The 26,653-nt window shown below is 34.0% G+C and overlaps 1 protein-coding gene across 1 annotated transcript in view; it reads left to right on the plus strand.

Moving 5' to 3' along the window:
• LOC111619310 overlaps positions 1 to 26,653 on the plus strand; it is a 117,210-nt gene that overhangs the window by 51,990 nt on the left and 38,567 nt on the right. Inside the window, exon 2 of the mRNA XM_023361015.1 lies at positions 20,764 to 21,894. Coding sequence (XP_023216783.1) covers positions 20,776 to 21,894 — 1,119 coding nt within the window. The 5' untranslated portion in view covers positions 20,764 to 20,775. The remainder of the gene's footprint in view (positions 1 to 20,763; positions 21,895 to 26,653) is intronic.

Genomic DNA, 26,653 nt, shown 5'->3' on the forward strand with positions numbered 1-26,653 from the left:
ACCTAAGACACAAAGGACTCGAGTCTGTACGATCCACACATGACGAGAACACAGAACACGCTTTGTCTAGTTCACACATACCTGTGTACAGGGAACACGCGAATCATAGAATTCGAGTCCAGTTTACGATTCGCGTATACAAGCACGTGTTTAGAACACAATTAACGAAGATTGTAAGTTATAAATTATCCGTATATAACGACATTAGTGTTACTTTTGGGCCCCTCTGTATTATACACAATTACAGCTGTTGCATTAATTAATTGAAATCCATTAAAACTGTGAGAAAATATTCACGAAATTAGATTGTAATTTCTGAAAACAATCCTTTAAATGGATTTAAGTTACATAATAATAATTTTCTTAAAACATTGTTCTAAAAGTAAAAACAATAATAGTTATTATTTATCAAACACTCGAAAATGAAGGGAAAGAAACGAAATTTTCATTGAAAATAGTAATAAAAAGTTCAGCAACGAGTTGCTTAACTTTCCCGGCAACATTCGGTGGAGCAATCTGTTACAATATTTTATTCGAAACACTTCATATTTTTAACTATTATAAAATGGCAAAAGAGCTTAATTTTGAGGATAGGAATGGATTTTATAAAAAAAAATTGTAAATGATATAAAACCGTCAATAAATCTCATCATACTGGAAATACACACGATCCCCTTTATCTCCCACCACCTTGACCTTTAATCACCAAAATTTAATAGCATCGATCTCCCTAATACACAAACCTCCCTGCATAATTTCAGAAAATTTCCACGAAAGACACGGGATTTTTTAAACTTTAAAGAGGATGAATGAAATCGTTGTTTCCACGCATTCACCCACAACACACGCACTTACATCCCCACACACAGAAAAAACCCTCCAACTTTTTTCTCATTTGTCGACGTTTCGAGGTCCCCTCGAGTCGAAAAATGTAAAATATCGGGGATCATTTTTGATCGATTGCCAAGTCAAATAGTAATTAAACCAACTTAAAAAGTTAATTAACGTGTTGGAGTGTTATTTAATTCTTGTTCATAACCGATTTCACTTCATTTTTCTACAATTACAAGTTGTTAAATCCATCAATGAATCTTCAATTAAGTAATTTGATTAGATTAGTAGAAAAATTTGAATGGAATATACGCGTGTAACACGCAAATTCCGAGCGTAATCCGGTAATTAAAACGGTTAGTTAATTAACATTAAGCGAATAATCAACAATAGAGAAGGGCGATAGAAGTCGACTACGTCACAACCCCGTCACCTCGGAACGTGGCCGTTCTAAGAGCAGACATACGGACGAACCCATCAAAATCGATACGAAGGAATAATTTAATTTACGTCGGTAATAAATAAATCACGCGTTAAACAAACGAAAGGGAAATTTAAACGAATTAATAATTAAATACATGAAGGGGTCACGAGTGAAACGGGGAAAACGAATGGTTTTCCTACCCTAGAATGAAAGAAAAATGAAGTAGTGATGGAGAAACGAATTCATTAAGAAGATCCTGAGAGAGTTTGAGGGCTGCAAAGTGGACGTAGTCAAACTGAAGGGCTGCAAAGTGGAGGGTCATAAACAAGGCAATAAAATGTGTTTACCTTCAGTGACTAGTCGAATTCTTAACATCGATCGCCAGAGCTTTGGGGGTTGTTCCACTTCCTTTTCTATCCGCTCCTACTCATTTCCGAATTCTTAGCCCCGGGCACGTCTTTGATTCGTCCGTGTCTCCGGTTGTCATCTTTCTCCCTGCCTAATCCTCGTGTCTTTATATGCAAAAATGGCGGCCATTTCCAAACTCCAACGAAAACAAGATAAATTACTTTGTGGTGTTGAGTTGGATTCGCCGTTTTAATAGATTAGTGTCTGCCATTTGTAGAATAATCTGGCTGATGAGAAGTAATTAGCAGCTCTTCTATCTAATTATAACCTGTGTAAGTAGCCTATTATAATATGATAATTTATTTTTCTTGATTTACTTGGCTGTGACGCGTGACAGTAGTAACTCTTATTTTCTATTGTTTAGAGATATAATATACAAAAATAACCAAAAAAATTAATAAATCAGTACCAATTTACTCGTTTTAGTATTTTAAGCACACACGGGGAGCCCAAAAGACAGTTAACCGTGCTTTCTTTCGCGTATTCCGGGGTGAGCTGGTGAATTACGAATCGTTAAACTGAATTGTTTTTAAGCATAGATCTGGTGTATTTCATTTCGTGCAATTCTTACAAAAGGGGAAGCCCAAAAGTCAGTTCACCGATGTCAAAAATAAACTTAACAGTGCGGCTGAAACACACAACGTCTAACCAACTGTGGACCATCCTGTATATAAAAAACTTCGATTTAGCGCCGTCGCTTGTTGGTCTTTGAGATCGGGTGTGGCGCTAAACCGAAGCACGTCTAACAATAAAAATTATGTGTGTTTTGAGAAGTTGAAATTCGCAGAAACTGAAGGATTATGTACTGTACTTAATATACACGGTGACGATCCGTCCACAACCAGAATGAAGCTATTTAGGGGGACGATATATCGAAGTTTGTAACTATAAATTCATTTTTTAAAAATGTTTAGCTATTTTACAATTAGGAAATTTAATATTTTTACATAACTTTCGTCGGAAATAAGTGGCCACCCTTTCAAATTGGCTGCAGGCTGCAGGCTGCAGGCTACAGGTTAAAAAAAAGTTTATAAATAAATATTTTTTCTGTCGTCCAACAAAAATATTGCATTATTATTTAACTTTATTTATTTATTATTAAATATATAATCGTATATTATACCAGGGGAATAAAAATGTATGTATATGAATATGTATTTTGACACGAAAGATTTATGAAACTGTAAAGCATATATATTTTTAGAAGAAAATATAAAATTTCTATTGTATGGTAGGTTATATCAATATATAAATACATATAATTTATTTTTGTTTTGACATTAAAATATCTTCCATAAAAATTTAGATCGGGAGAGCAATAAAATAAAATAAAATAAATTTTTCCACGCGAATTTACAGCCGAAGGGAAAGATTTATACGCTGGAAGGTGGAAAATCAATGTCATAACTATAATAATGCGCACTAAACCGGGGTCGTGGACCCACACACAATACGCGAAATGCGTAAATAATACGTCAAACACGCAACTCTTACGTATTTAGTGAATTGTTTATGCTATATCCGAGTGTTAAGGACGTTTGTCTTAATTCAATATTTGAGTTATGTTCGTGTGGGCTAAATTCATGCCTCTTCTTTCGGGTTTTATTACTTTTATTGTTAGGATGTGTGCCATTAATTTTAATCAATACGAAAAAAATATAGTTGAATTTGCATGATACCTGTCCTAATTACTTTGTATAATGATCCCTCTACCAATAACGACTCATTTGGATGGAAAGAATACCTGGCATGACAAGTAAGAACGTGAGTTCGGACCCTAAACAGATCCACTCACGTATTTATTTCCTGTCGCATATGCTAAGATTTACATTTTTGATAGGAATATAAGTTTAAAAATGTACAATAATGTTTTCTATTATGCTATACAAAGTTTATAATTTACACCAGGGTTCCTTTGTCATGTATCGACCCCCTTTTAAGAAATTTTTTTCACTCACTTCAATATGTGCAACAACCCTTGTACATAACTTTTAAAAAGGTATCCACGTAATTGATTTGGAAGCAAAAAAATTACTTAACGTTTTTAATACATTTTTCATATTTGCAAATTCTTATTGGCCCCCTACTCAAACTTTCATCGACCCATAACGGTCAATACCTATCCCGTTGGGAAGTCCTGATTTACGTTATGAAGAGAAAAGAGAGAAAGAAAGCTATACAAGCATTTCGTGCTACACAACACATAATAAGTTTCTCTCTCTCTCGCTTCTCTCTCCTCCTTTTCTCTAACTTTCTCTCTCTCTCTTAGTGTCTCTCTCCCTCTCTTTCGCATCTATTTCCTCTCTCTCTCTCTCTCTCTCTCGCTTCTCTTTCCTGTCTTCCTTTCTCGCTTCTCTCTCTTCTCTCTATCTTATTAATTACCTCTATATTACGCACGTCCATTTATTTTTACATACGGATTTTAAGTCACCCAAGGAAATAATGTTCACACCTCAACGTTAGAGCATAAATCAATTGTACACTCGACAAACAAAATCTGGACATTACATAAGTGTAAATTAAACATAAAAATTTGCATAAAATTTAATTATTTTTACAACTTTGATCAGTTTTATGTTAAGCAGCAGAAATTCGGGATAATAAAAGAGACGAAAACGAAGAAAAAAATAAAAGATAAAATTTTATGTTTTTTCCCCCTTAGAAAACGTAAAGAAAGATTTACTTTTCGTATAATTTCCTAGCAGATAATTGTATTAAGTTGAAAATTTGAATACGAAATTCTTCGTTTATGATCGACTTAATTCATTTAATAAACATTCGACTGCTAAACTAATAAATGATATATACGAGATAAAAAAAAACAAAATAAAATGCTCAGAATATTAATTTTGATACATTAAATTCCAATTTTTTTAGTAAATAACAAAGAAAAATGTCTCGGAATATTTTTATTTAATAAAATATTCTTTAATTTATTTATAATAAACAGCGAATATTTTAATTCCAATTTACGGAATTTTCTAGACTTTTTTTTATTTGTTACGTCGCATTCCAGGTTAAATAACAATAATCTAACTAGCAACGAGTTGCATAACTTTCCCGGCAAAAAGTTAAAGTTGTGCGTGGCGTCATCTGTTACGCGATTTCACTTAAAAAATTTTATATGCTTCATTATTATAACGAGCTTTATAAAATATTGTAAATGATAATAACGAATAAAATCTTTATTAAGTCTGACCCCCTTTATTTCCTCACCCCTCGACTTGTAACAACCAAAATTTAACAGCTTGATCCATCTAATACACAAACCTTACTTTAAAATTTCAGAAAGTTTTCTACGAAAGGCATAGGAGTTATTATGCTTCGAATTGGATGAACAAAATCATGCCCCCAGACACTAGCATCCACATAAATAAAAAAATCCCCAAAACTTTTTGCATTTCCCCACGTTACGTGGTCGTGTTTTTCTATACAGGTCGGCCCAAAAGTCGGTTAAACGTGCTTTATTTTATACGGTCGTGTACGATTGCATTTGAATAAGGCAGCAAATTGAATTTTGAGCTACCCTGTATACAGGAAGTTCATTTGTGAAAGGATTGATTGTAATTAACTAGGGAGAAACACCCTCGATCATCATTAAGCAGGGCGTCCTACTCTAAATGTTAAAATAAAGGATAATTTTCATTAAGGGAGAGAAAATTCTTAACATTCCTCTCGAGGGAAGTCGTCTTTCAAAGGAAAATCTGCTGTAAATTCGGTAATGCGAATACAAAATTCTTTAGCACGTCTCGTGTCTCTATGCGTCGTTTCTGATAAAATATTTTCGACAGTCTCTCGCAAACGTACGAAACAAATTTGTAATAGGTTTCAATCGATCGTTCACGCGACGACTCGACGTCGCCACCTGCCGCGTACGCGTCTAAAACGGGCGCCATCTTTGCTTCGATTTAATGTAGGATGACAAACATAATGGATATTTTAAAAATATGCATATGAATTACACTACACGAAAGGAATATAACACTAGAAATCGCGGGTTGCTTTATTTTGTTAGGAAAGGTCATAATCGTTGACCTTTGCTCCGTTCGTAAAAATGTTACGGCCATTTTTATGGCTTTTGGGACACACTGTGTGTCATTCGGATAACCGGAGCCTCATCAAAATCGGTTTTCTAACTCTGTTATATCAATGATATAAGTACTTAAATGAAAGAATATTGCTATGCAGCTACTAAGAGATTACTAAATGGCTACTGACAGACTTTAGAATAATTTATAATTGAAATAAACAAGTGAAAACTCCAACTTTTCCAACGAATTTTAAAATTAAAATTTCAGATTTTATCATTACATTCAGGGATATTCTGCATCAGTAAATTATAAAAAATAGAGAAGGTGACGTTCCGAAACAGGCAACTTTCTAGATTTTTCTTTTTCAGAATTAAAAAAAAAAGAGAGAGAGTGTATTTATATTAAAAAATTCTTGGGAACGAAACTAATACATTCGGGCTTAAAATGCAGACTTCATTTCATAAATAAAACAGCAAATTCTTAAGTAATATTGATAGAGTAAGACGTGTTTATCTCTACACGTAAGCAGGGATGAAGCACTCGAATCGAAGTCGTTGGTTCGTCTTCCGACTTTGCTACTGACCTACGTTAACATCCCGACGTGTGACGCGAAACGTGAAAGCTATTTATGTATAAAATTACAGAAACTGTTTACCAGACGTTCCGTGTACTCTCGTAACGGTTACATCACACTGGTTTCTGTTATAAATCGACCTTATGGCAAAGAAAACGTCTCCCAAATTTTAATACCCGTATTTAAATTTATGTAAAACTTTCGAATGAGATATCTTCCAAAATTTTCTCTTTCTTTTTTTTTTCTTTTGCTTTATTTACGACGTTACGCGTACGGGAATATAAAAATAAATGGTTGCGCTTCTATCGTCTATATAGCGTAACTGCGTTACGTGCTGATAATTCTCACATCCCGGTATTTATAGAAAACATTTCGCGAAAGAATATGTTTATTTGAAAATAAGATCGTTGCAATTAATTCTCGCAAAGATTTTGCAAACGACATGCAAATTCTTCGCGATTTAGTCAAAGCCTTTCGCGAAATACGCGTCATTTTGCAGAGTAGAGCCGACAGACTTCACAAATGAAAGAAAATTGTTTATTTTTCTGAAGTAAATGAATATTCTCGTTGGCAACGGGTTACAACAGAGGTTAGTTAGCCATTGTATGATTTTTGTAGTATTTTCCTCATAGAAAGCGAAATAGTGGAACTAAAATTAGATATAATGTTATTGAAACCGTGATAAGAGATTTATTGAAAAGTTTTCTTAAATTTGTGTAATCTTTCGTCTCCGTTTTGCGTAATATCGCGTGTTTCGCGAAAACTCGTTTTCGTTATTGCCCATCGTTTGCGAATTCGCCAATTTTAAATCGTCAATCGTGAAATCTTTGTGAGAATTAACTGCATATTTTCTTTCGTGAAATTTTTTTCCGAAATAATAATCGTACAAATAATACAATCCGTCTTTCGCTTGTATCTATAAATACGATGCATATGACGTTATTGATCATCGTTATCGCGATGCGGTCTGTTAACTATCATATATTCATCATGCGAAGTTACACGTGTATGATGATACACGTATTACAATGCATGACGAATATCTTACACTGTAATGTACTGTACAGGAACGGACTTAGGTATACAGAAATTAGGCAATTATCTAGGCTCTATATCTAACACGTTATATCATGTGTGCGATATAATGTTAACAGTCACCATACACATGATATAGTGTGCTACAGACTATCGAACTATTACGATTGTACTATTACTGTGAGTACACGAACATACAGTGTATGTCTATAAATTATGTTTAAGTTATCACCATAACTTTTAAAATAATTTTATCGATTTGTTACAGATTTTTCTCCATTATTAAAACCGAAATAATGCACAAGGCTTAATTAATCTATAACCTAATATTTGAAGATCTTTTCGAGATTGTTTGACTTAAAGATTACGTAGAAATGTGCATTTTAATGATAATAACCCATTAAGAGGAGCAAAGTCAGACATTATCCGAAAACTTAATAGGCTACGTAATTATCGTTCTTCTCGAATTTAATTAAAAGTAATATAAAACGTCACCCATTATCTACCAATGGGAAATGCTTAACCCGTATTTGAAACTTATGAATAAAGCGTGTCGAATGTTTTGCCAAGGAGACGACGAGAGTGAAAGTGCCTCAATTTATTCATAGACTCCAGTCATTTTATTAAAATTACTTTGCCTTCATTAGAGGATTAAAAGACAATTTCCACGAGAATGATCAATCTAGGATAGTATACTGGAAAAATTTACCTTTAAATCATCTGAATAATTACTAAAATCTCCAACGTATTTTAAGCTTTATGCATAAACAATAGGGATGGTCGAGATCCTTTCTTCACCGTGCACTTTCGTGCTGAGTTATAAGAGAAAAGACAGAAGACAAAGTGAGAGAAGGGCACGTTAATCTAAATGAAAGAACCTTTTCATGTCCGGTCAAGATTTTTGTAATGTCTCGCCCCTCTATCTCATACTTCTCTCGATAACAATCGAGTCTTGCCAATCATCCAACTCTTGAGAAAATTTTCCATTGAAATAGTATGACTTCCGGTCCCTTAAGCTTTGCATATCCGGTCTCGATTTTCATCTATCTATTCCCACTATTTCAGTCTGTCTGTCTCTCTTAATCTCGAGAACGGAGTTAGATAGATGAAAACCGAGACCAAATATAGAAAACTTAGAAGCGGGAGGCAGTGACATAGCGTATTGGGGCGGCAGGGGCGACAAAATTTCACAATAAATAATACAGTCGACCCCCCCTATAACACTGTTGATTATTCCGTTTTATATGAATTCCATGTTGTACGAGTCACTTACATTTTACAAATACGTGTGCCGGGCTGTGAACGGCTCACATATTTATAAAATCTAAGTGACTCGTACAACATGGAATTCATATAAAACGGAATAATCAACAGTGTTATAGGGAGGTCGACCGTAATAATATCTTGTAAAAATTTGAACCATTTCATTTCATATTTTTGTCACATCTACGATTCGGACCGATTGAAATGAGCACGGAATTTTTCATTACTTATTCTGTGACGAAACTGAATTTTAGTCTTTTAAATTGAGATACCTAAATAAGAGGGCGGCGAAATTTTCCTCCGCCCCGGGCGGCTGACACCCACCTTACGCCACTGGCAGGAGGCCCTGTTAACTATATACGAACTACCGATTTGGATAGGAGTTACGTGAGTTTTAAAATAAAACATGATTAAAAATTGCAGGTTAATAATTCGTCATGTTATGAAAGAAAGCGCGTGCCTAGTCTCGAATTTCACCAGTAGCAACGCCAATGTGTCGTGGATATCACGTCATACGAATTTATACTTACCACGCGACATCGGTGGATACACTCCACCGTGTTACTACTAGTATATTACACTCGTAGTAACTCGAGACTATATACAATTGTCTTTTATCAAAGTCTTTGTTTTATTTGATAGACAAGTTCTAGTTGTAGAAAAATGTGTCCAATTTAAAGAGGTGTTTCAGATATAACAGAAAGTGTTATTTTCGATATGTTAATTAAGAATCCAATTAAAAGAAATGCCTAGCTCCAGGCGTTTTATCATATTTGCTTTCCTTTATAAGATTACAATAACAAGTATTGTTTACTCTATAATCGTATGGGACGATCAAAATATCACGTTATGAACGAAATAATACAGATGTCGTGTGACTTTTTAAATGTTCTCCCGCACGAAAACGAAAATGTTATACAATCACCCCTATAGAAGAACACCATAAATCATAAGAAACAATAAAATTTATATTCTTAAATACTCAAACATGTAACTGTTATGGTAAGTTTTTAGTGTGTGTTCTAGAAGTACAGACCCTTGATAGCGTATCCAAGATGCTTCGTAACTTAATTGTTGTTGGCTTAGCGACCGTTATAACCAGGTTAGACTACTTAAAATGAGTCGTATACAAATACAGTCGCAGACATTTGTCGTGGCAGAATGCAAATATTCGGAATATTCGGGTGAATAGTTCGGATGAAAGCAGGAATCCATCTTGGAGTAGGTTGGAAGAGTGATGCGATGAGGATATTGGATGTGGAAATGGTTATCCTTACTTTTAATCAAGCTGATGTATTTGATCCCCGGAGATTACTTCTTCTATCTCACTGTCGACACGACAATGCGTTAACGTAAGATAGAAACTGAATAAAAGATCGTTTTGGGTTGGCTCCTATGAATTACCCAACTCGAATTATCATACGACTTACTGAAGGAAATATATATTATGCACCTCCACTTCAATATAAGAATATGTCGTATTTAACGAGTAACATTTTGTTACGCAGTTTTCTGTAATTACGATTTCGTCGAAAGTAGATGTTCGTGTTTTAGAACATCGTAACCCGTATCGTGTTTTTAAAAGTTATACAGAAATGTGGCCCAAAAGTCAGTTAATACAATTAACTAACTATTTATATATTTCGGTTAACTGACTCTTATTCCACATGATGTATAAGTTTTAATTAAGATTATGAGCGAATTCTTCGTGTTAAAATTAGGTGAAATAATCGGAAATATTGATAAAGAAATTATTTTTAATCTTCTTTATTATGAATTACAAGTAATAATAATTTATACACTAAGTTACAGACTTATATAGATATAATTATATAGTGCTATTAAGGTATTGAAAATATACCAAACTTTCTGAATTATTAATATTCGTATTAACTAAGTAGGATATTCCAATCGAGTGAATTTTTAGTCTTTAAAGCAATTTATCTTCTGCTTTGAACGTTCGGTTGTCTGTACGTGTTCGATAAATGTTACGAAAATTTGAATTATTCGAAAGAATTTTAACGATCCAACACATACGCACACACCTACACATCTGTGTGATTCATTGTTCCTTCGAAACTAAATTTGAGCTTAACAAGAGTTACATTTTACCAAAGAAAATGTCCAAATTCTTTATCCGTCACTTAAATTTCCCATTTTAAATTCGCAAATTTGTAAAATACGAACGGAATAACCCCCTTAATTAAAGGTCATCAAGTAATAAATTACACCGGGCATAAATTACGTTCAGAATTGAAATTAAAGTCGATAAAACTTTAATATTTTTTATATATATAAAACATAATTAATTATGGAGTATAATCCCAGAAATAATAATATAAATTTTTAAATACACGAGGAACAAGTAATCACGCTGGAGGGAGGAAACAGGAGAATTATCATATAAGAATGAGTGTTAAAAAAGTAAATATTTAATATTGGATACGAATGTATTTACATGGGATTTTTCATATTCAAAACAAATATCCCCCTTTTAAATTTTGAATTTGGAAAGGAAGAAAGAAGTAAAACAAACAAGAAAAAAACAAAAAAATATAATCGAAAAACGTGAAATTATTTATTTATTAAAGCAATAAAGTAAATCTTTGGAAATTCTGAATTATTAAAATGTTTATATTATATCGAGTATTTTCAAAGACGATGCGTCCGTGTGTATGTCTGTACGTGTACCGTCGAGTAATTTCCTTTTTACACAATAGAAAGAGTTGTTTATTTAATAAGAATCATCGAATGCACTCGATTGCTTATCGCACAGAAACACACCAAAGTTTCTTACAGTAGAATTTTTCTAAAAAGAGGATGAGGATGACGATCGTAAAGTAACACGAACGTCTTCGATAAACAATATAAGCTAGAGATTTCTGCTGTAAAACTTATAATGTTTACCATTGTCATCCCTTTCTTCTTTCTCTCTCGGTGTTCCTCTGTATTCTGTTGTGTTAGAAAGATAAATAGACGTCATTTTAGTCGATCGGGTACGAAATAATACACACGTCCCGTGTTTGGACGTGTGATCGAATGAATAAACAACACGACAGTACGTTCGTTCCTTACATTTTCTGGCTGAAATTTTATCGGGACACTCCTACTCCGGATGACGAATGCTTATTATTACGCGAATGTTAAGTAATAAATATCAGCGAAATAGTTTAGCAATGTATTTTTCCGTCCGTCTGTCTGTTCGTCTTATCTTTAGCTAGCGATTTATTACGCAATTTTAAACCAATTCTTTAAATATTCACTTCTTTATCGTAAATTTTAATATATAAACTGTTATTTTGATACTTGTTTTCATATTTTCAATATATTTGAGTGGAATTTTGTTGATACGAGATGAATATCGGTCGATATTAGATGTTACTTTCAATGAAATTTGACTTTGTATATGATTTTATAAATGAAATTATCCAGGCGGATCAAAATATTAAGACGAAAGAAGTGCAACTTAATTGTTTTATCTTTAAAAGAAAACCATTCTTCTTGGGTAATGAATTCTTTCTAAAAGTATCGGCATAATTATCATTGATGATTTTAATAAGTCTTAAAGATTCTGAAGGGGCTAAGAAACTACAGGCAAGTAATATATAATGCTATTGTTAGGTAGTGAATTACGAAACAATAGCTTTATATGTTATTAATCTGGAAGTCAATCACTATAAGAGTTGATCACAGATTGTTGGTGCGTCTAAAACCGAACGAATATCAACCAGTCATTCAACAACATTCGATCGCCTTGCGTGCCCGATAAATTAAACTATAAAGCTTTCTATTAATATAAAAACACCGAAGAAAAGCATTTGCGTGATTCAGATTTTGTACAATCTTTAAAATCATTGCGAATTGTGTGTTACGAGGCGATAAATTTATTCGAATTTCAATAACAGAATGTTTACTAAAAGAGGAAAAGCTGAGAAATTGAAGATTTAGTTTCATAAAAATAATACAAAATCGTGAATACGAGATGGCCCAAAATTCAGTGAACCGAAATTCGTTTCGTGGATTCCGGAAATATTAATCGAGAATCCAGTTGGAAACAACGCATTTTTGTCTCATGAAACTAGCAGAAAACGACCGAAATTACAATTGAATCGATTATATTTTTTTAAATTTACTTAATTCGTTAATCAATCTTAACACCGGTTTAACCGAGTTTTTAGGCTATTACATAACGTGTAACCATTTCGTATTATTGTTCTTACGGATCGAATTTTCTTTACGAAAATATCCGAAATCAATTTTGCTCGAAAACAAGAATTTTTAAATTTTTCTTCCTTTTTTAAAAATATGAAAATTATCTTAAACGAGTGATTGAATTTCTTACGTTGACGACGCGATAACGATTATTAATGATGCTCATTAACGACTTCTTTCTGCTAACATAATAACATTAATTTGTCACTTCTCTTTCAAAGCTGACCCCTGGAAGCTATGTCAAACCCGTTCTACTTGTTTACGTTTTTCAAAATTCTTATTATCACAAAGAAAATGAAACCATACACTATTACATACTACCACCACTCTACACTATTGAACATACACGCACACTACTAACTTAGTAATTTACATGTAACATTTCTTCGATTATTATACGTATAACTAGTTAACTTATATCTTAAAAAAGAGTGCAGTGAAAGTGATGGGATATGGCGACGCAACACTTGGACGATTTATCAAGGAAACTGCCTCTTAGGAGATATTCTATAGGAAAACTGGTCCCTATTCAAGTGTTAAATAAGCAAAGAAAATCAGGAAAACGTCACGTGGCCAGCCCAAATGCGAAGCTCAAATCCACTACCATCAACTCGTATTCAGTAGTTTTGTCTTAAAGAAAATTTTAAATTTATGTTTGTGGTCTAAAAATACATTACATCATAATAATCCAGCAGTGAGTTGAGTAACTTTCTCTGTTGTTATAATATTTTATTTAAAAAGTAACTTTTATATTATTGATCATAATAAATCTGTTACGAGATTTTGTTATAAAATCTTTTATTATTATTAATTATTATAAAACGACATTTACGGCTTACTTTTGAGGGTAGTGACGAGTTTTACAGAAAATTGTCAATGTTACTAACGAGTGAAATCTTAATTATGTCCGAGCGCTCTCGAAATATGAAACATGACATCCTTCTATTTCCCCACCCCCTCGGCCTTTAACCACAAAAATTTAATAGCATCAATGCCCCTTATACACAAGCTACCGTGTCAAATTTCGTTTGTTAATCATTACCGCATTCATACATATTAAACAAAATAAACACGAACTTCATATAAACATAACCATGCGTACTGTACAGTACATATCCACAGAATTTTTCCTGTTTTTTTGACCGTTTTGAGTTCAGGAGTCTCAAAAGATGAATATTTGCAAAAAACTGGGAGGATCAAATTTGATGCGATTCTAATGTTTTCCCTTGTTATGTATACTTAACAGTCGGGAAAGAAAAATATGACTAAAAGTTTTCTCGGGAAATCCTCTCGAAAGAAAACCCTATCGACGAAAACCCTCTCTTAGAAATTCTCGAAACCTTTCAACAACAACTTTCAAACTTCCTAAAGATCAGTTGTTGTATCGGAATACGGCATTCCAATTCTTCTATTCTTTAGACAATATTTTTCTCTTGTTCAATATCCTTGGCCAATGTTGTGCCAAGGATATTGGCACTGTTGATATTCTTCACCACATAGAAAACTGTTTTGATATTCTGCTTGTGCATTATTTGTAATGTTTTCGGCATCGCCACTTCAAAAAGAGTAGCTAATGAGCCTTCATAATTAATAGAGAAAACAGAGGTGACATATTTCGAGCATTCCTCGACACAGAAAAAGGATAGAGGAACAGAATTAGTCTTCACGAAATTGATTGGACTAAAGACCAAGAAAAAATTATATCCAAAGTAAAGATTTCGGCGATAAAATCCAAAGGTGGACTAACAAAACGAATGGATGTGGCTCGAGCTATTAATAACCTTGTCAGAATTGTTTACGTTCGGAATCAAACTCGTAAAAACTAAAATTCCGATAGGTGCCAGCCGTAAAGTAAGTGGACCGGTTACTTTTAAACGCGTTACTTAACGCATTTAAAAATCGAAAGTATCGGTTCTTCTAAAAATAAAATATTGGCCAGGGTACCGGTGGTCTCTATAAAAATTCTTCATACGAAAAGTAACGGACATTACGTCATAAAAATGGCACCCATTTCGTAGTTTCTCCGTTCACGTTTCGGCATTCTTTATCGGCTTTTTCTTCCTCCAGATAGAAAGTGGCACCTTCTTGGCATTCCGCCCGACATTGTTTGTCCATTTTCGAATGTCATGCCATGTGCCACGACGTCAGTTTTGGCCAAACACCATAAAACACACCAAAAACAACTGCGCTAAATGAATCCCAGCATCCGGAAACTAATAATGTAGTAAAGAAGAATAATCGCTCATTATTCTAGTACACCAAGAAAAGAAGTAGATTAAGTTGAAACTTTAATACAATTACACTGACTTTGTTCGTCATTTAATGAGTTTACTTGTTGTGGTTCGACTGATTACACTGCTCTCGCACACAACTGAAGTTAATATAACTTCCATACGATACACAATACGTTTAATATTGCATTAAATTTACCATACTTGCAGTCGTTTATGCTATATTTAAGTATGTTAAGGCTGATGCATATGACGTCAAAGGCAAATTCTACCAATCGTCTTTTTTGACCTTGAAATCCTCAAAGACGTTTGGTCGATCCTGCGCCCGACTCGCATTTAAAATGTGAATCTGGCTTTGCAGTGTTAGTAACTTTGCAATTGTTCGTCAATCAAACATTTCTAGCGTTAGCAACTGGTATTATATTCTCATTAGTTCTTCACTCTGTAACTAGATGTTGCAGCAGGTCACTTCCGATGCCTTTCTAGTTGAAACGATCGAAATGTCTGCGCTATGTCACACCGTTTAAATTAAATTTTATCGGGTATATAAAGGGCCGAGATGTTTATCGGGCGAGTTGCTATTAATACGACGTCACTTAGTCATTCACGGCCAGATGACGTCAATTTTAAAATTGAGGAAACGTAATTGGATTCGACTCGGAAAGATAAAATCATTACTTTGATGTAAAATAACTTAAAATTTCAAGTGAGAATTACTATAAACTGCTAAAAAAATAATTTTAGATACATGTACAAAGTTATAACTTTAAAAAACGGAAGTTAATAGAAATGTTTTCTCCTTCCTCCTCTTCCTCTTATCGTTGTAAGGTTAATTTCGAAAAAGTGAAGTTGTGATGAAAAAACGTAGTGAATATTTCGTTAAATTTTTCCATTATTTAGCTTATATATAAATGCCCGATAAACCAGATAAGCGATTAACATTTAAAAATTATATTTTAGGAGTTTATTTAGATTTACATATAAAAAAATTTCGTTTAAAAATTCTATCACGGAGCATTCTACAACAGAACTTATTATAAGTTGGCATTTAATAAAAAGCAATCTCTCCGGAATCGCATCTGAAGAACCCAAGTAAATTATACTTCCATCAGAGAGAATATCCCTTCAATCAATTCGTTTTCCATTTGAAAAGAGAGAGAATTGACCCCTCTCTAGCTCTGTATTTTCAGTGCGGATGTTCTTGATCCTTATTACCTAAACTAATGAAAACGGCAGGTGGGACAGCCATAATCGTTTACTCTTTCCATAACATTTGGGCTTTGTTTTCTTCCTGTCAACCTTCTTTAACTTAAAATAATAAATCCATAAACTGGAAGAGGTTATGCCTCTTGGTATCTTGCAATAACAGCACTCTACTGATGTTACTGGGGTGTCATAGGATGGAGAGAGACTTTAGGCGAGAAACCATCGAGAATATAAAAATTTCCGTAGAAAAATCCAGCGAGTAAACTATTTACGAGGCAATTAATGCCACGGGGCGACTAATGGCACAATTTAGTTATTCTCTAGAAAGCAATTGGATTGATGGAGGGGAGATTCGGCCATTTCATACATATTAATGTGTCACCCCGCAATTAAACGTCCGGGAATTTGACTCAACGACAACAAAATAGCCACACTATACAAGCTATTATTCCAGTTGCAAGTAACGGAAATGGCAACAATCGTTATTAAGACCGATGCTTTCGTCGAAATAAACATAAATTACAATGAAGTTTGGATAGTTTTACGGCAAAAATGGTGGAAAAATTTCCGTTTTCGTGGTTTATTTTTCTATTATTTTGTTTGGATCTTCCAGAAATTCTTTAGGATTAATGGCGTATTTTAATGTACAAATGAATTAATCCAGTGGATAATAATAATTAACTTCTTTAATCAGCTTTTAAGAATCGTCTAATTTTATTCAATTATATTCATAGTAAAGATAATTAAGATAAAATGGACCGTCCTGTCTTCGTTGATGTCGACAAAGAGATCCTGAATGTGATAAAGGGAAAATCGGATATGTGACTACGTAATTGATAATGAGACTTAAACTATTATATATTATTAAATTATGCCATATACCATACAATAATTATAGAATATTTTGATATCTTTACGATACAGAAACAGAATCTTTGATGTTTATACTGGAATTATCCATTATACTGAATGGAAATTAACAGAAGATCGTCTTGTAATTTCGTTATATCTTGCCAAATTTTGCAGTAACTGTCTTAAAAACAGACAAAACACTTGAAAAATTCAAAATTTTTAAAAATCTGATAAATCCTCATCAGGTCATCAGAACTTACAAATTAACAAATGTTTTACAAAATGTTCTAATTTAGATATAAGAATATTTATATCCTACGAGACGCTCCGAAAGTCAGTTAACCATTGCTGATAATACAATGCACACTTTATTCATACTTAATCATTTTTTAAATCACGTTTCCACTAAAATCATATCACAGATGGAAACTCGAGAAAGAAACACAATCCATTCTTCTAAGCCGGTCCTTAGACATTGCCTCCAAAAGTCTTTTTAATTGTTTTCTAATCGCCCTCTAATTTAAAACAAAAACATACTTTATTATATATTCGCCACATTTACATTTTTGGTATACAGGTGCCCATCTTTCGCCTATTAATAATATTATTTACATTCCTGTCTAGTGTTATCCTCACTACCCGGAACGCACAAAGCGAAGCAGAGTTAACTCAATTTTGAGCCACCCGGCATGTATCTACGTAATTTTCGAAACTAAAATTTCCTGCTAATTCATTTGGATTATAGTCTGTCTATCGCAACAATCAATTGGGTAGTAACCAATGAGTATCAGCGATTGATCACTTAGTTGTGGCAACATACTTCCGGTTTCTTTCTCATTCGTTAAACACGTCACCGGTAATATAAACATTACAGATGAAAAACATACATTTTTTAATCAGATTTTTGCTTTCTCAACTGTTGTATATAAATTAACATAGAAAAGTATTGACATACATAAGAAATACTGTCATACATCATACATTAAAAAATGTAAAAATGACTCCAAGATTTTTACATTTTTCAACACGGAAAATTGAATCATCTGGAGAAATAAAAAACTTTTTTAAAATTTGGGGTGTTTTTCTTGTATGTATAGACATGTGTGGAGGGTGCTATTCTGTTTACCCATTTCAAAGCTTAACTCCCGTGCCTTTTGTCAAAAGTTCCTAAAGTTTTGCCGGAAGGTTTGGGTATCAGGGAAATCGATTCTACTAAATTTTGGTGGTTAAAGGTCGAGGGATAGGGAGATACAACGGTTCATGTATTCACATCTAAAGAGGGATCGGACTAAACAAAGATTTTACTCGTTAGTGGGCTGCAATTTGAAAAAAATTGTAGACCTATAAATTCTCACTGTCTTCTGTGTGTCTGTCCTCCCTTAATCTGGAGAAAGGTAAAAAGGTATTAGATGGATAAATGTGAACATTAGATGCCAAAAGCTTACGGAGAGGAGGCTCTGAACTTCTGGTATATACCGAAAGTCACGTGACTCAATTCAAAAATGTTTTCCTAAATGGATGACCAATACGACTCTGTTGTTATCAGGAAAAATATGATGTACTGTACAGGGCAAGACACTACAAACTTGAGTTGAAAAGCATACAATTTAAATTGAACGAATCAAGAATATGATTAAAAATTGCAGCTCGACATTGTGACAACATCACAATGAATAATTGCTGGTTAAAATTTAATAATATTGTATAAAACTCGTCTCTACCCTCGAAATTAAGCTTATTTCTATTTTATAATAATTAATAATATAAAAATGTTTTAGATAAAATCTCGTAACCGATGGCGTCACACACAATTTTAACTTTTTTGCCGGGAAAGCTATACAACTCGTTGCTAGAGTTTTTAAAGATACGAACGGTAGTTATCAAAATAAAAATAGTATTTTTAAGAATCAAAGGTTTATTTTGTCGTAAAGTTATTTTGCTTATTCGATTGGTTCGTTTGGATGGGGAAATACTAAATAAAAATTTCAATCATGATGGTTATTTTCGTTGGAAAAATTTTCCAATAATCCACTCCAAAACAAACTTTTTATAGTAAATAACGACTCCACATTTCAATTCAACGACAACAACCAAATCGTCTTCAACACAGAATATAAAGAAAAACACAAAATTATTATTCTTACTCTGTGCTGAAGGAGATTTCGAAGTGGAAGAGTCGAACAACAACAAAGGTTTTCTGTTTTACTTTGTGAAACTTCAACTCGTGTGAAATCAAAAGCTTCTAACTGGAACGTTCTGTCATCAGTAACATAAACAATATTCTCCCAGACACGACAGCTTAGTCACCGTATAAACTAAATATTTTAAACTTTAACTTACAAAAACATTCTATTAAGCACCGTACATTTAGTTAATATTCAACATTAACTGTACTCCAATAATACCATAATTAAATATCACTAGTATTGGGACTTAATTACAATTGTTGTTACTGTTTGTACACGCAACGCAACTTGTGAGCCATCTACCGAGGGAGGATTTTCTATTGGAAAATGACCCCTGTTTAGGTGTTAAAAACGTAAAAAAAAAAAACCAGGAAAAGTACACGTGGCCATCCTGCTAGCCAGGTACGAACCCATCGCCATCAGTGTTCGGCAATTTTCCCACTCGGGCGCTAGTGGGCAATTACAGTTGTATCTTTCAACGATAATTTTAGTACAGTATTAAACTTTGCATCGTGGGTAGCATCTACATCATCGTTTCTCAAAGTGGGCTCTGGAGGCTTTCAGGGGGGCAGTAGAAAGTGATTAAATATGAGTTTTATTTCTTTTCATTGAAACATTCTTTGATCTCAGAAATAGGATATGGGTCACACCCTATCTATCCTATCCATATAATAATGCATGTTTAAACATATTTGCAATAACAGTTTTTAAGATATGAAACAGATGGTAATGTAAAAAGGTAAGTTAAAAAGTAGTTTTTTTCTTTTTTATTTCAAATGGGCAGTGGTCGAAATAAATTTGAGAACCTGTGATCTACATATATTACTAGCTGTTATCCGTGACTTCGCCCGCGCGGATTTTGCAAGAAAACCCCATTTATATTCAGTATTTCAACAACCATAGTAATTTCAACAACCTACCACTGAGAATCAAACGAACTGTTTTAAATTTGATCAATTTTCTGGAACGTTTACAATCGTTCTATAATCGAACCAATATGCAATAAGAAATTCGAATTTAAAACGGTTCGAACATTTATAACAATGTCTGAAATGTTATCAATTTAATACAGTTCAGAAGACTAAACGTAGTTGAAAACAAAAAATCGCATCTAAAATAGTACAGTAGAAGCCGTTCTTCAGGTTAAGCCTTAATGCTCTCTCTCTCCCCCCGCGAGGGAATTCCCAAAAATCCTTTCTTAGTGTGCGTTTCATGACGTTCCTAACCGTGTAGGCTACCAATTTTCACCTCTTTAGGTTCAGCGATTTACTCTGGGCGATGATGAATCAATCACTCAGTCAGTCAGGACAAGTAATTTTATATATTTAGATGACCTAAACAGACAATTGCTCCACTGTCCTTAAATTTGATACAAATTCTTTTCTACGAAAAGTATAATCCTACACAAACACACCTACTTACAGACACGGCAAACTATATAAAAAGTAAGCTTCAACAATTTAATTTAATAATTAAAAAGTGACTAAAATGTAAATTAAATTCTTTACAGGATCAAGAAGCCATGGCACTGCTGTACCGCTTCACTCGTCTGAACGATCGTGCCAACACAGGAGTGTTCACCTTCATCGTGACACGTTCGATCACGCGCGACATACATCGCGACCCCACCACCAAAGATTTCGTCTACGGTTACCACAGATGGGCGGTATCTTTCACGAGGACGGACAAGGTCTTGGGAGTATTTCTAATACTAAGAAACCCGTCGGCCGGTACCAAATGCTACGTGGACTTTTCATTCACGTTACTCAATCGAGAGCATTTCAGCAAGAACGAGACTTTCGTGGAACGTCAATGCAAATTCAGCACGGATCACGCGGCGCACGGGACCGGAAAATGGTTACCCATGGGAGATCTAAGAAGTCGTAAGTTCACGGACGAAAATATGGAGTTTCTCATGGAGTTAACCATAGGAAACGTCATGACTGTGTTCGAAACCGAGATCAAAATACCGCATTCGGCCCTATCGCCTCATTCCAAGACGGCGAAATTCGAAACGGCCTTCTTCGTCTTCGGGAATTTCGAATGGAATGTTGCGATACACCCGCGCGGATGCCACGACGATGGTGATACCTCCGGAAGGGCAAGAATACTGTTGAATCGATTAACCGGCTTCGAACATCCGTGCCGAGTCAGGTACAGGATAGTACTGGGAGAGACGGAGAAGAAAGTCGACTCGGGTTTGTTGGATCAGATATCCGATCTGAGTGGAAGAATTCGCGGCTTCTGGTTACGATGCCAAGTTCAAGATATCGTCCGTCGTAACGCCTTAAAGGTATACGTGGAGATGGTCTGTGCCAATACCATCAGCGAAGCCAAATTGCCCACCGTTCGAGATCTGGAGGGTGCGGCAAATTGTTACGATCGCGATAAGCAGGGTTGGTGCGTGGAAGCGGATATGGAAGCGGAGTGTTTGAAGTTGAAATTGTTCTACACGGATTTGCACAACGTGCCGAGGAATCACTTAAAGTACGTGTCCTGGAACGCTTACGTCATTAGAAATCATCCCACCACCGGCCATCGGGAAAGTATATTGGTGATAAACGCTCCCCACAACAGTTACTACGTTCAAGACGGTATGGATATGGGAGTTACGATGGAAACAGATATACCCGTCAGGCAGGTAAGTTTAATATTGCTTAATAGCTGCAATCGTCTATTATAAATTGTCCTCTCGTTCTGCCCGTGGAAACTAATTTCTAGATTTACAATTATAATATTCATATATAGTAGCTATAACCGTTAGATATTAAACTCGTTCGCTAATAATACTTTACTAAGTTATTAACTATTAATTGCACAATTACGTTTTAAGCTAAGCGTCTATGAATTCTGATCATAAAATCACAACATCACGATATGATTTTAACGTCACAATACCGTCGCGTGAGTGTGTTCAACACTGCATATACAGTAGTGTCTACGATATCTGCTGTGTTCAACTATTCTACAATATCACGCAACCGAATATCTTATTGTATAAATTAGAATATACGTTATTTCGCATCAAAACATTACTTTCTTGAAGGAAATAGGAAGAATGTTTTGATTAAAAGAGAATTTTGCATAAATGAATAAGTAAATAATACACTTACACGTTCAATCGGACTTATTATTTTGTGCTTTTCGAACAAATAATTATAAATTGTTGCTAAATTTCCATTGTTTTGTATGGTCGTTCTCACGATATTCATTGTGATAATGAATATCGTACCTGCAAGAAATTTAATTATTCATTAAAGGAACGAATAAGGTTGGAAAATCGTACTATTACAGAGGGTTAAAACCGGTAAAATACTGTAAAAATCTCATAATCTCATTGAATACAGCCAACCTCGATATAGCGCTATTGCCATTGAAACTGGAACCGAATAGTTTGTGGCGCAAAACTGAAGCAGCTCGGACAATCAGAATTATAAAAACTAGATGAGCTTTTGAATGTCAGGTGATTTGGTGACGAAGACGTTTGAGATGCAAAACCGTGCATTTAGTACGAGAAATATCCGTTCACAAGTGTTCTTTGTCTCTTTACCAGCTGTCATTATATTGAAGGGCGTTATATCGAGATTTGATTGTTTATGCAAATTTAATAAATATAAATAAACAACTAGAGATAAATTATTAAATTTCAAAATGATCAACTCTACTTCCTTTCTATGATCGGTTTATGTAATCCCATTCATCGTGTCATTACATCAAGTGATGAAAAAATTATATTTGAAATGAGAATGGAGTGAAAGACAATCCTAACAATAGACATTGCTTACAACGTAACGCCCGTCCGTTAATAAATCATATATCCTCTCTTGTAAAATAACGTTTGCGTATGCTAAATAATTATTTTTATATGAAATTTTAATTACAGTCGACCCCCCATAACACTGTTGATAATTCCGTTTTATATGAATTCCATGTTGTACGAGTCACTTAGATTTTACAAATACGTGTGCCGGGCTGTGAACAACTCGCGTATTTGTAAAATCTGTGACTCGTACAACATGGAATTCATATAAAACGGAATTATCAACAGTGTTATGGGGGGTCGACTGTATATTTTAAGTGATATTCGTATAGAAACATGGATGATGAAGAGCTACAGAAAAAGATTCCTCTGCTGTAATGGATAATGATGAATCTGAAGAGATTCTGTTTGTTTGGTTGGGATAGTGCACGTTTTTATGTCGTACCCACAAATGGCCGAGTACGTAAAACACTTGGCGCCTGACTAAAATGGGCACGTGCAATTTTCCGAGTTTTCTTCAGATGTCTCACACCTAAATAGGGATCAGTTTTCCATAGAAAATCTACCCGGAAAGGTATCCCCTTGGCACATCACCCAACTGATGCGTTTACATATTCCATCAATGATGTCAACATGGCATTCTCTCCAGTTTTACAATAAGAAATTTTAAATGACGAGGGTTAGATTAATCGGAAAACGTGCACTACCTTAACCAATTTCGTCCCGAATTTTTACTGTTTATAGTTTATTTGTTAAATAGATTCTTAATCAACCAAAATTAGTTTGTAGAGACGAAGGATCACCTCGAAGAATTGAAGCTTTAGGCTACTTTTATTGCAGATTTATGAATCCTGCTAGAACTTACAATTTCTGTATCCCATCGATAATTCATTGCTAATATGTTAACCCGCTTCGTGCAATAGATAAAAAGTTTAATAAGCAATTTATGAAGCGTAAAACTTCCTACTTTATAGCGTGTAGGAATTATTAACGCTCTTTAAAACTTTAGCTATAAATAATAACCGCTATTAATTCCAATCACGTGGTACGGAGCAAAATCGACCCAAGGTAATTTACCATAAACTTTTTAAATTTAAAACATCTTAACGATGACGTATAATGCTTTTAAAACTCTTAAAGGCAAGTTTATTTGTCAGAATTCATACTCCGACAAGTTAACTGCAATTAAAATTACACAATAAATTCGATATAATTAAGAGAATTTCGCTGAAGATTCTTAAAAGATCATAGAAAAAATGGGTTGGCTTTAAATCATATGGTTTGACCTTAAATTTTGGTGGTTATAGGTCGAGGGAGTAAAGAGAGAGTAGGGAGGGGTTCGTGTATCCTATCTTGATTGGAATCGGACTTAATAACGATTTTACTCATTACAACAACATTTATAACTTTTTATAAAACTCATCGGTACCTTCAAAATTAAGCTTTTTGCTATTTTGTAATAGTTAAAAATATAAAAAGTTTTTTAAAATAAAATATGAGAAAGAAGCGAGGAAATCCTCAATCTTTTGATATTTTAGATTAGAAATTCGGATTTTATTCTATTTGCATTTGATTTGCATACCAGAAGATAGAAGTACTCACTATAGTATTAGATGGCAAAAGATCTATAATAGCAGTTAACAAAAGATTTATGTATGATAATGTACTTAGGTAAATGCTTTGTTACTTATGAAATACACAATGTAGAGTCAATCTTACGAAGTATAATAAAATAAAATCATTCGTTGGAATACAAAGTTGAACATTTTCAAAGAAAGTTTTCGTTAAATAGACAATTGTAGGAAAATCTTGTTTATCAATTATTGTTCTTACAAGATGTTCAATAGCAATTCGAATTACTACACTTTCTTCACCAGTTTGCTAAAAACTACATGATTTATAACAATTCTTCACGTTGTTTGTAAAAATCAATAAAAATTAATAACTCGAGAATTTCCATTTAATTCTGTTGTAACAATAAACTATGTAAACCGTATTACTTGAAACGAATCGTGAAGATGATCTACGAAAGTAGGCCATGCAATTGAAGCGAAATCCTTGCATTAAATTGCTGCGGTTTTCATAACGGCGGATATCACTTTCGCCATTCTCTTCTCGGTCACAGCCTTTATTCCTCCTGTAATTTCGTGGAGTGGTACAAACTTAATTTTTATTGCTTATAAATCACGTAGTGCAGTGACAAAGAGCTACTACAATATAACTCGAAACGTATTTTTATGGTCTGGTGAGACTCGTAGTCGATAAATAAAGATCCTTCTACAGTTGTCTCTTTAGCGAATACTTTAAAATTGTAAAACCGTGAATTAGGAAAATACTTCATATTTAAATACAGTAAAAAAATCACTCGACTCTTAAACGTTGGCAGAAATCCGTAGACAAATTTAACACCTATTCTTATTCTTTATTCCTGTTTGGGGATTTCTTTTATCTGTTGTATCGGTCGAACGAGGAGCATAACGAGGATTTCGAGTCCAATAAAAGGATGAGAAAACCTAGATTCGTGGCTTAAAATTCGATATAAGGGATGCGAGAAGAAAGTTTCTTCCATCATTAAACACATCCGTAGGTTTTTCTATGGAAGAAATAAAGTAAATAGTTACAGAATACAAATTTCTGCAATACTCCCATCAATACAATGAACTTAAAATTAGTGATTTGCAATCAATTTTAGATGAAAAAATTAATTGACTTTCTCATAAAATATTACAGACGACTGAAAATTTTAATAAGAACGAACGAAATCCGATAAGAATAAATTCGTTTATTGTTATTCGAATAGCGTAGAAGCGAATGAATTTAGATGTTAGAATTATTCGTTCGTCTGTAGATATAACTATGAAAGTATTGTGCTGTCGGAATAAAGGATTTAACTTTTCAATAGTTATATATGGAGTCCTTTGCGTCGTATGTTTCGTAGAATATATCTTCTTTATGAACAATCGATTGGGGAATAGCTTGAAAAAGGTAAGAATTCCAGAAAAGAAGAAGTTGGGATTAAAACGGCTCGGCGTGTGAGAAGAATGAAAGGAACTTTGAAAGAGAAGGCAATTGAAGAGTTACAATTGAAATGCATCGAAGATGACGTAGAATATCTTCTTTCTACGCATTGATTAAAATTATCTAACAAGTAAGAGTAAATTATTGAAGCAACGATCAATTATTTATCGTCACAATTCCGGGCTGCAATTTTTAATCATATTTTAATTTAAAATTCCACGCGACTTCCGGTACAGACAGGAAGTTTGTATAAAGATGGAGCCTCCGGCCCCTAAACTTTCCATATATGATATTGATTTTCGTCTACCTAACTCCTTTCTTGAGGACGGATTAACAAAGGACGAACGGGCTAACGGACTACGATGGAAATTTATAGGTCTGCTGCAATTTGAAAACTGCGGCCCAATAATGTCTCTTGTTGGAGACAATTAATTAAGAAAATAAACTTGAATTTTCGTTTATTTTTCTTGTATTTTATCAATCAGTCGTAGACTAAACGATGTGTTTGATAGAAGAAGACGAGGCGGCACGTGGACGATCTGCCGAAGGGGGAAGTGTCTCCGAGAAGAGTTTTTTGGGAAAGTGGTCGCTATTTAGGTGCTCGACACGTGAAGGAAACACG

Source organism: Centruroides sculpturatus, unplaced genomic scaffold (genome assembly GCF_000671375.1).
Source record: "Centruroides sculpturatus isolate CEXI.00-Female unplaced genomic scaffold, Cexi_2.0 scaffold46, whole genome shotgun sequence".
Lineage (NCBI taxonomy): Eukaryota > Metazoa > Arthropoda > Arachnida > Scorpiones > Buthidae > Centruroides > Centruroides sculpturatus.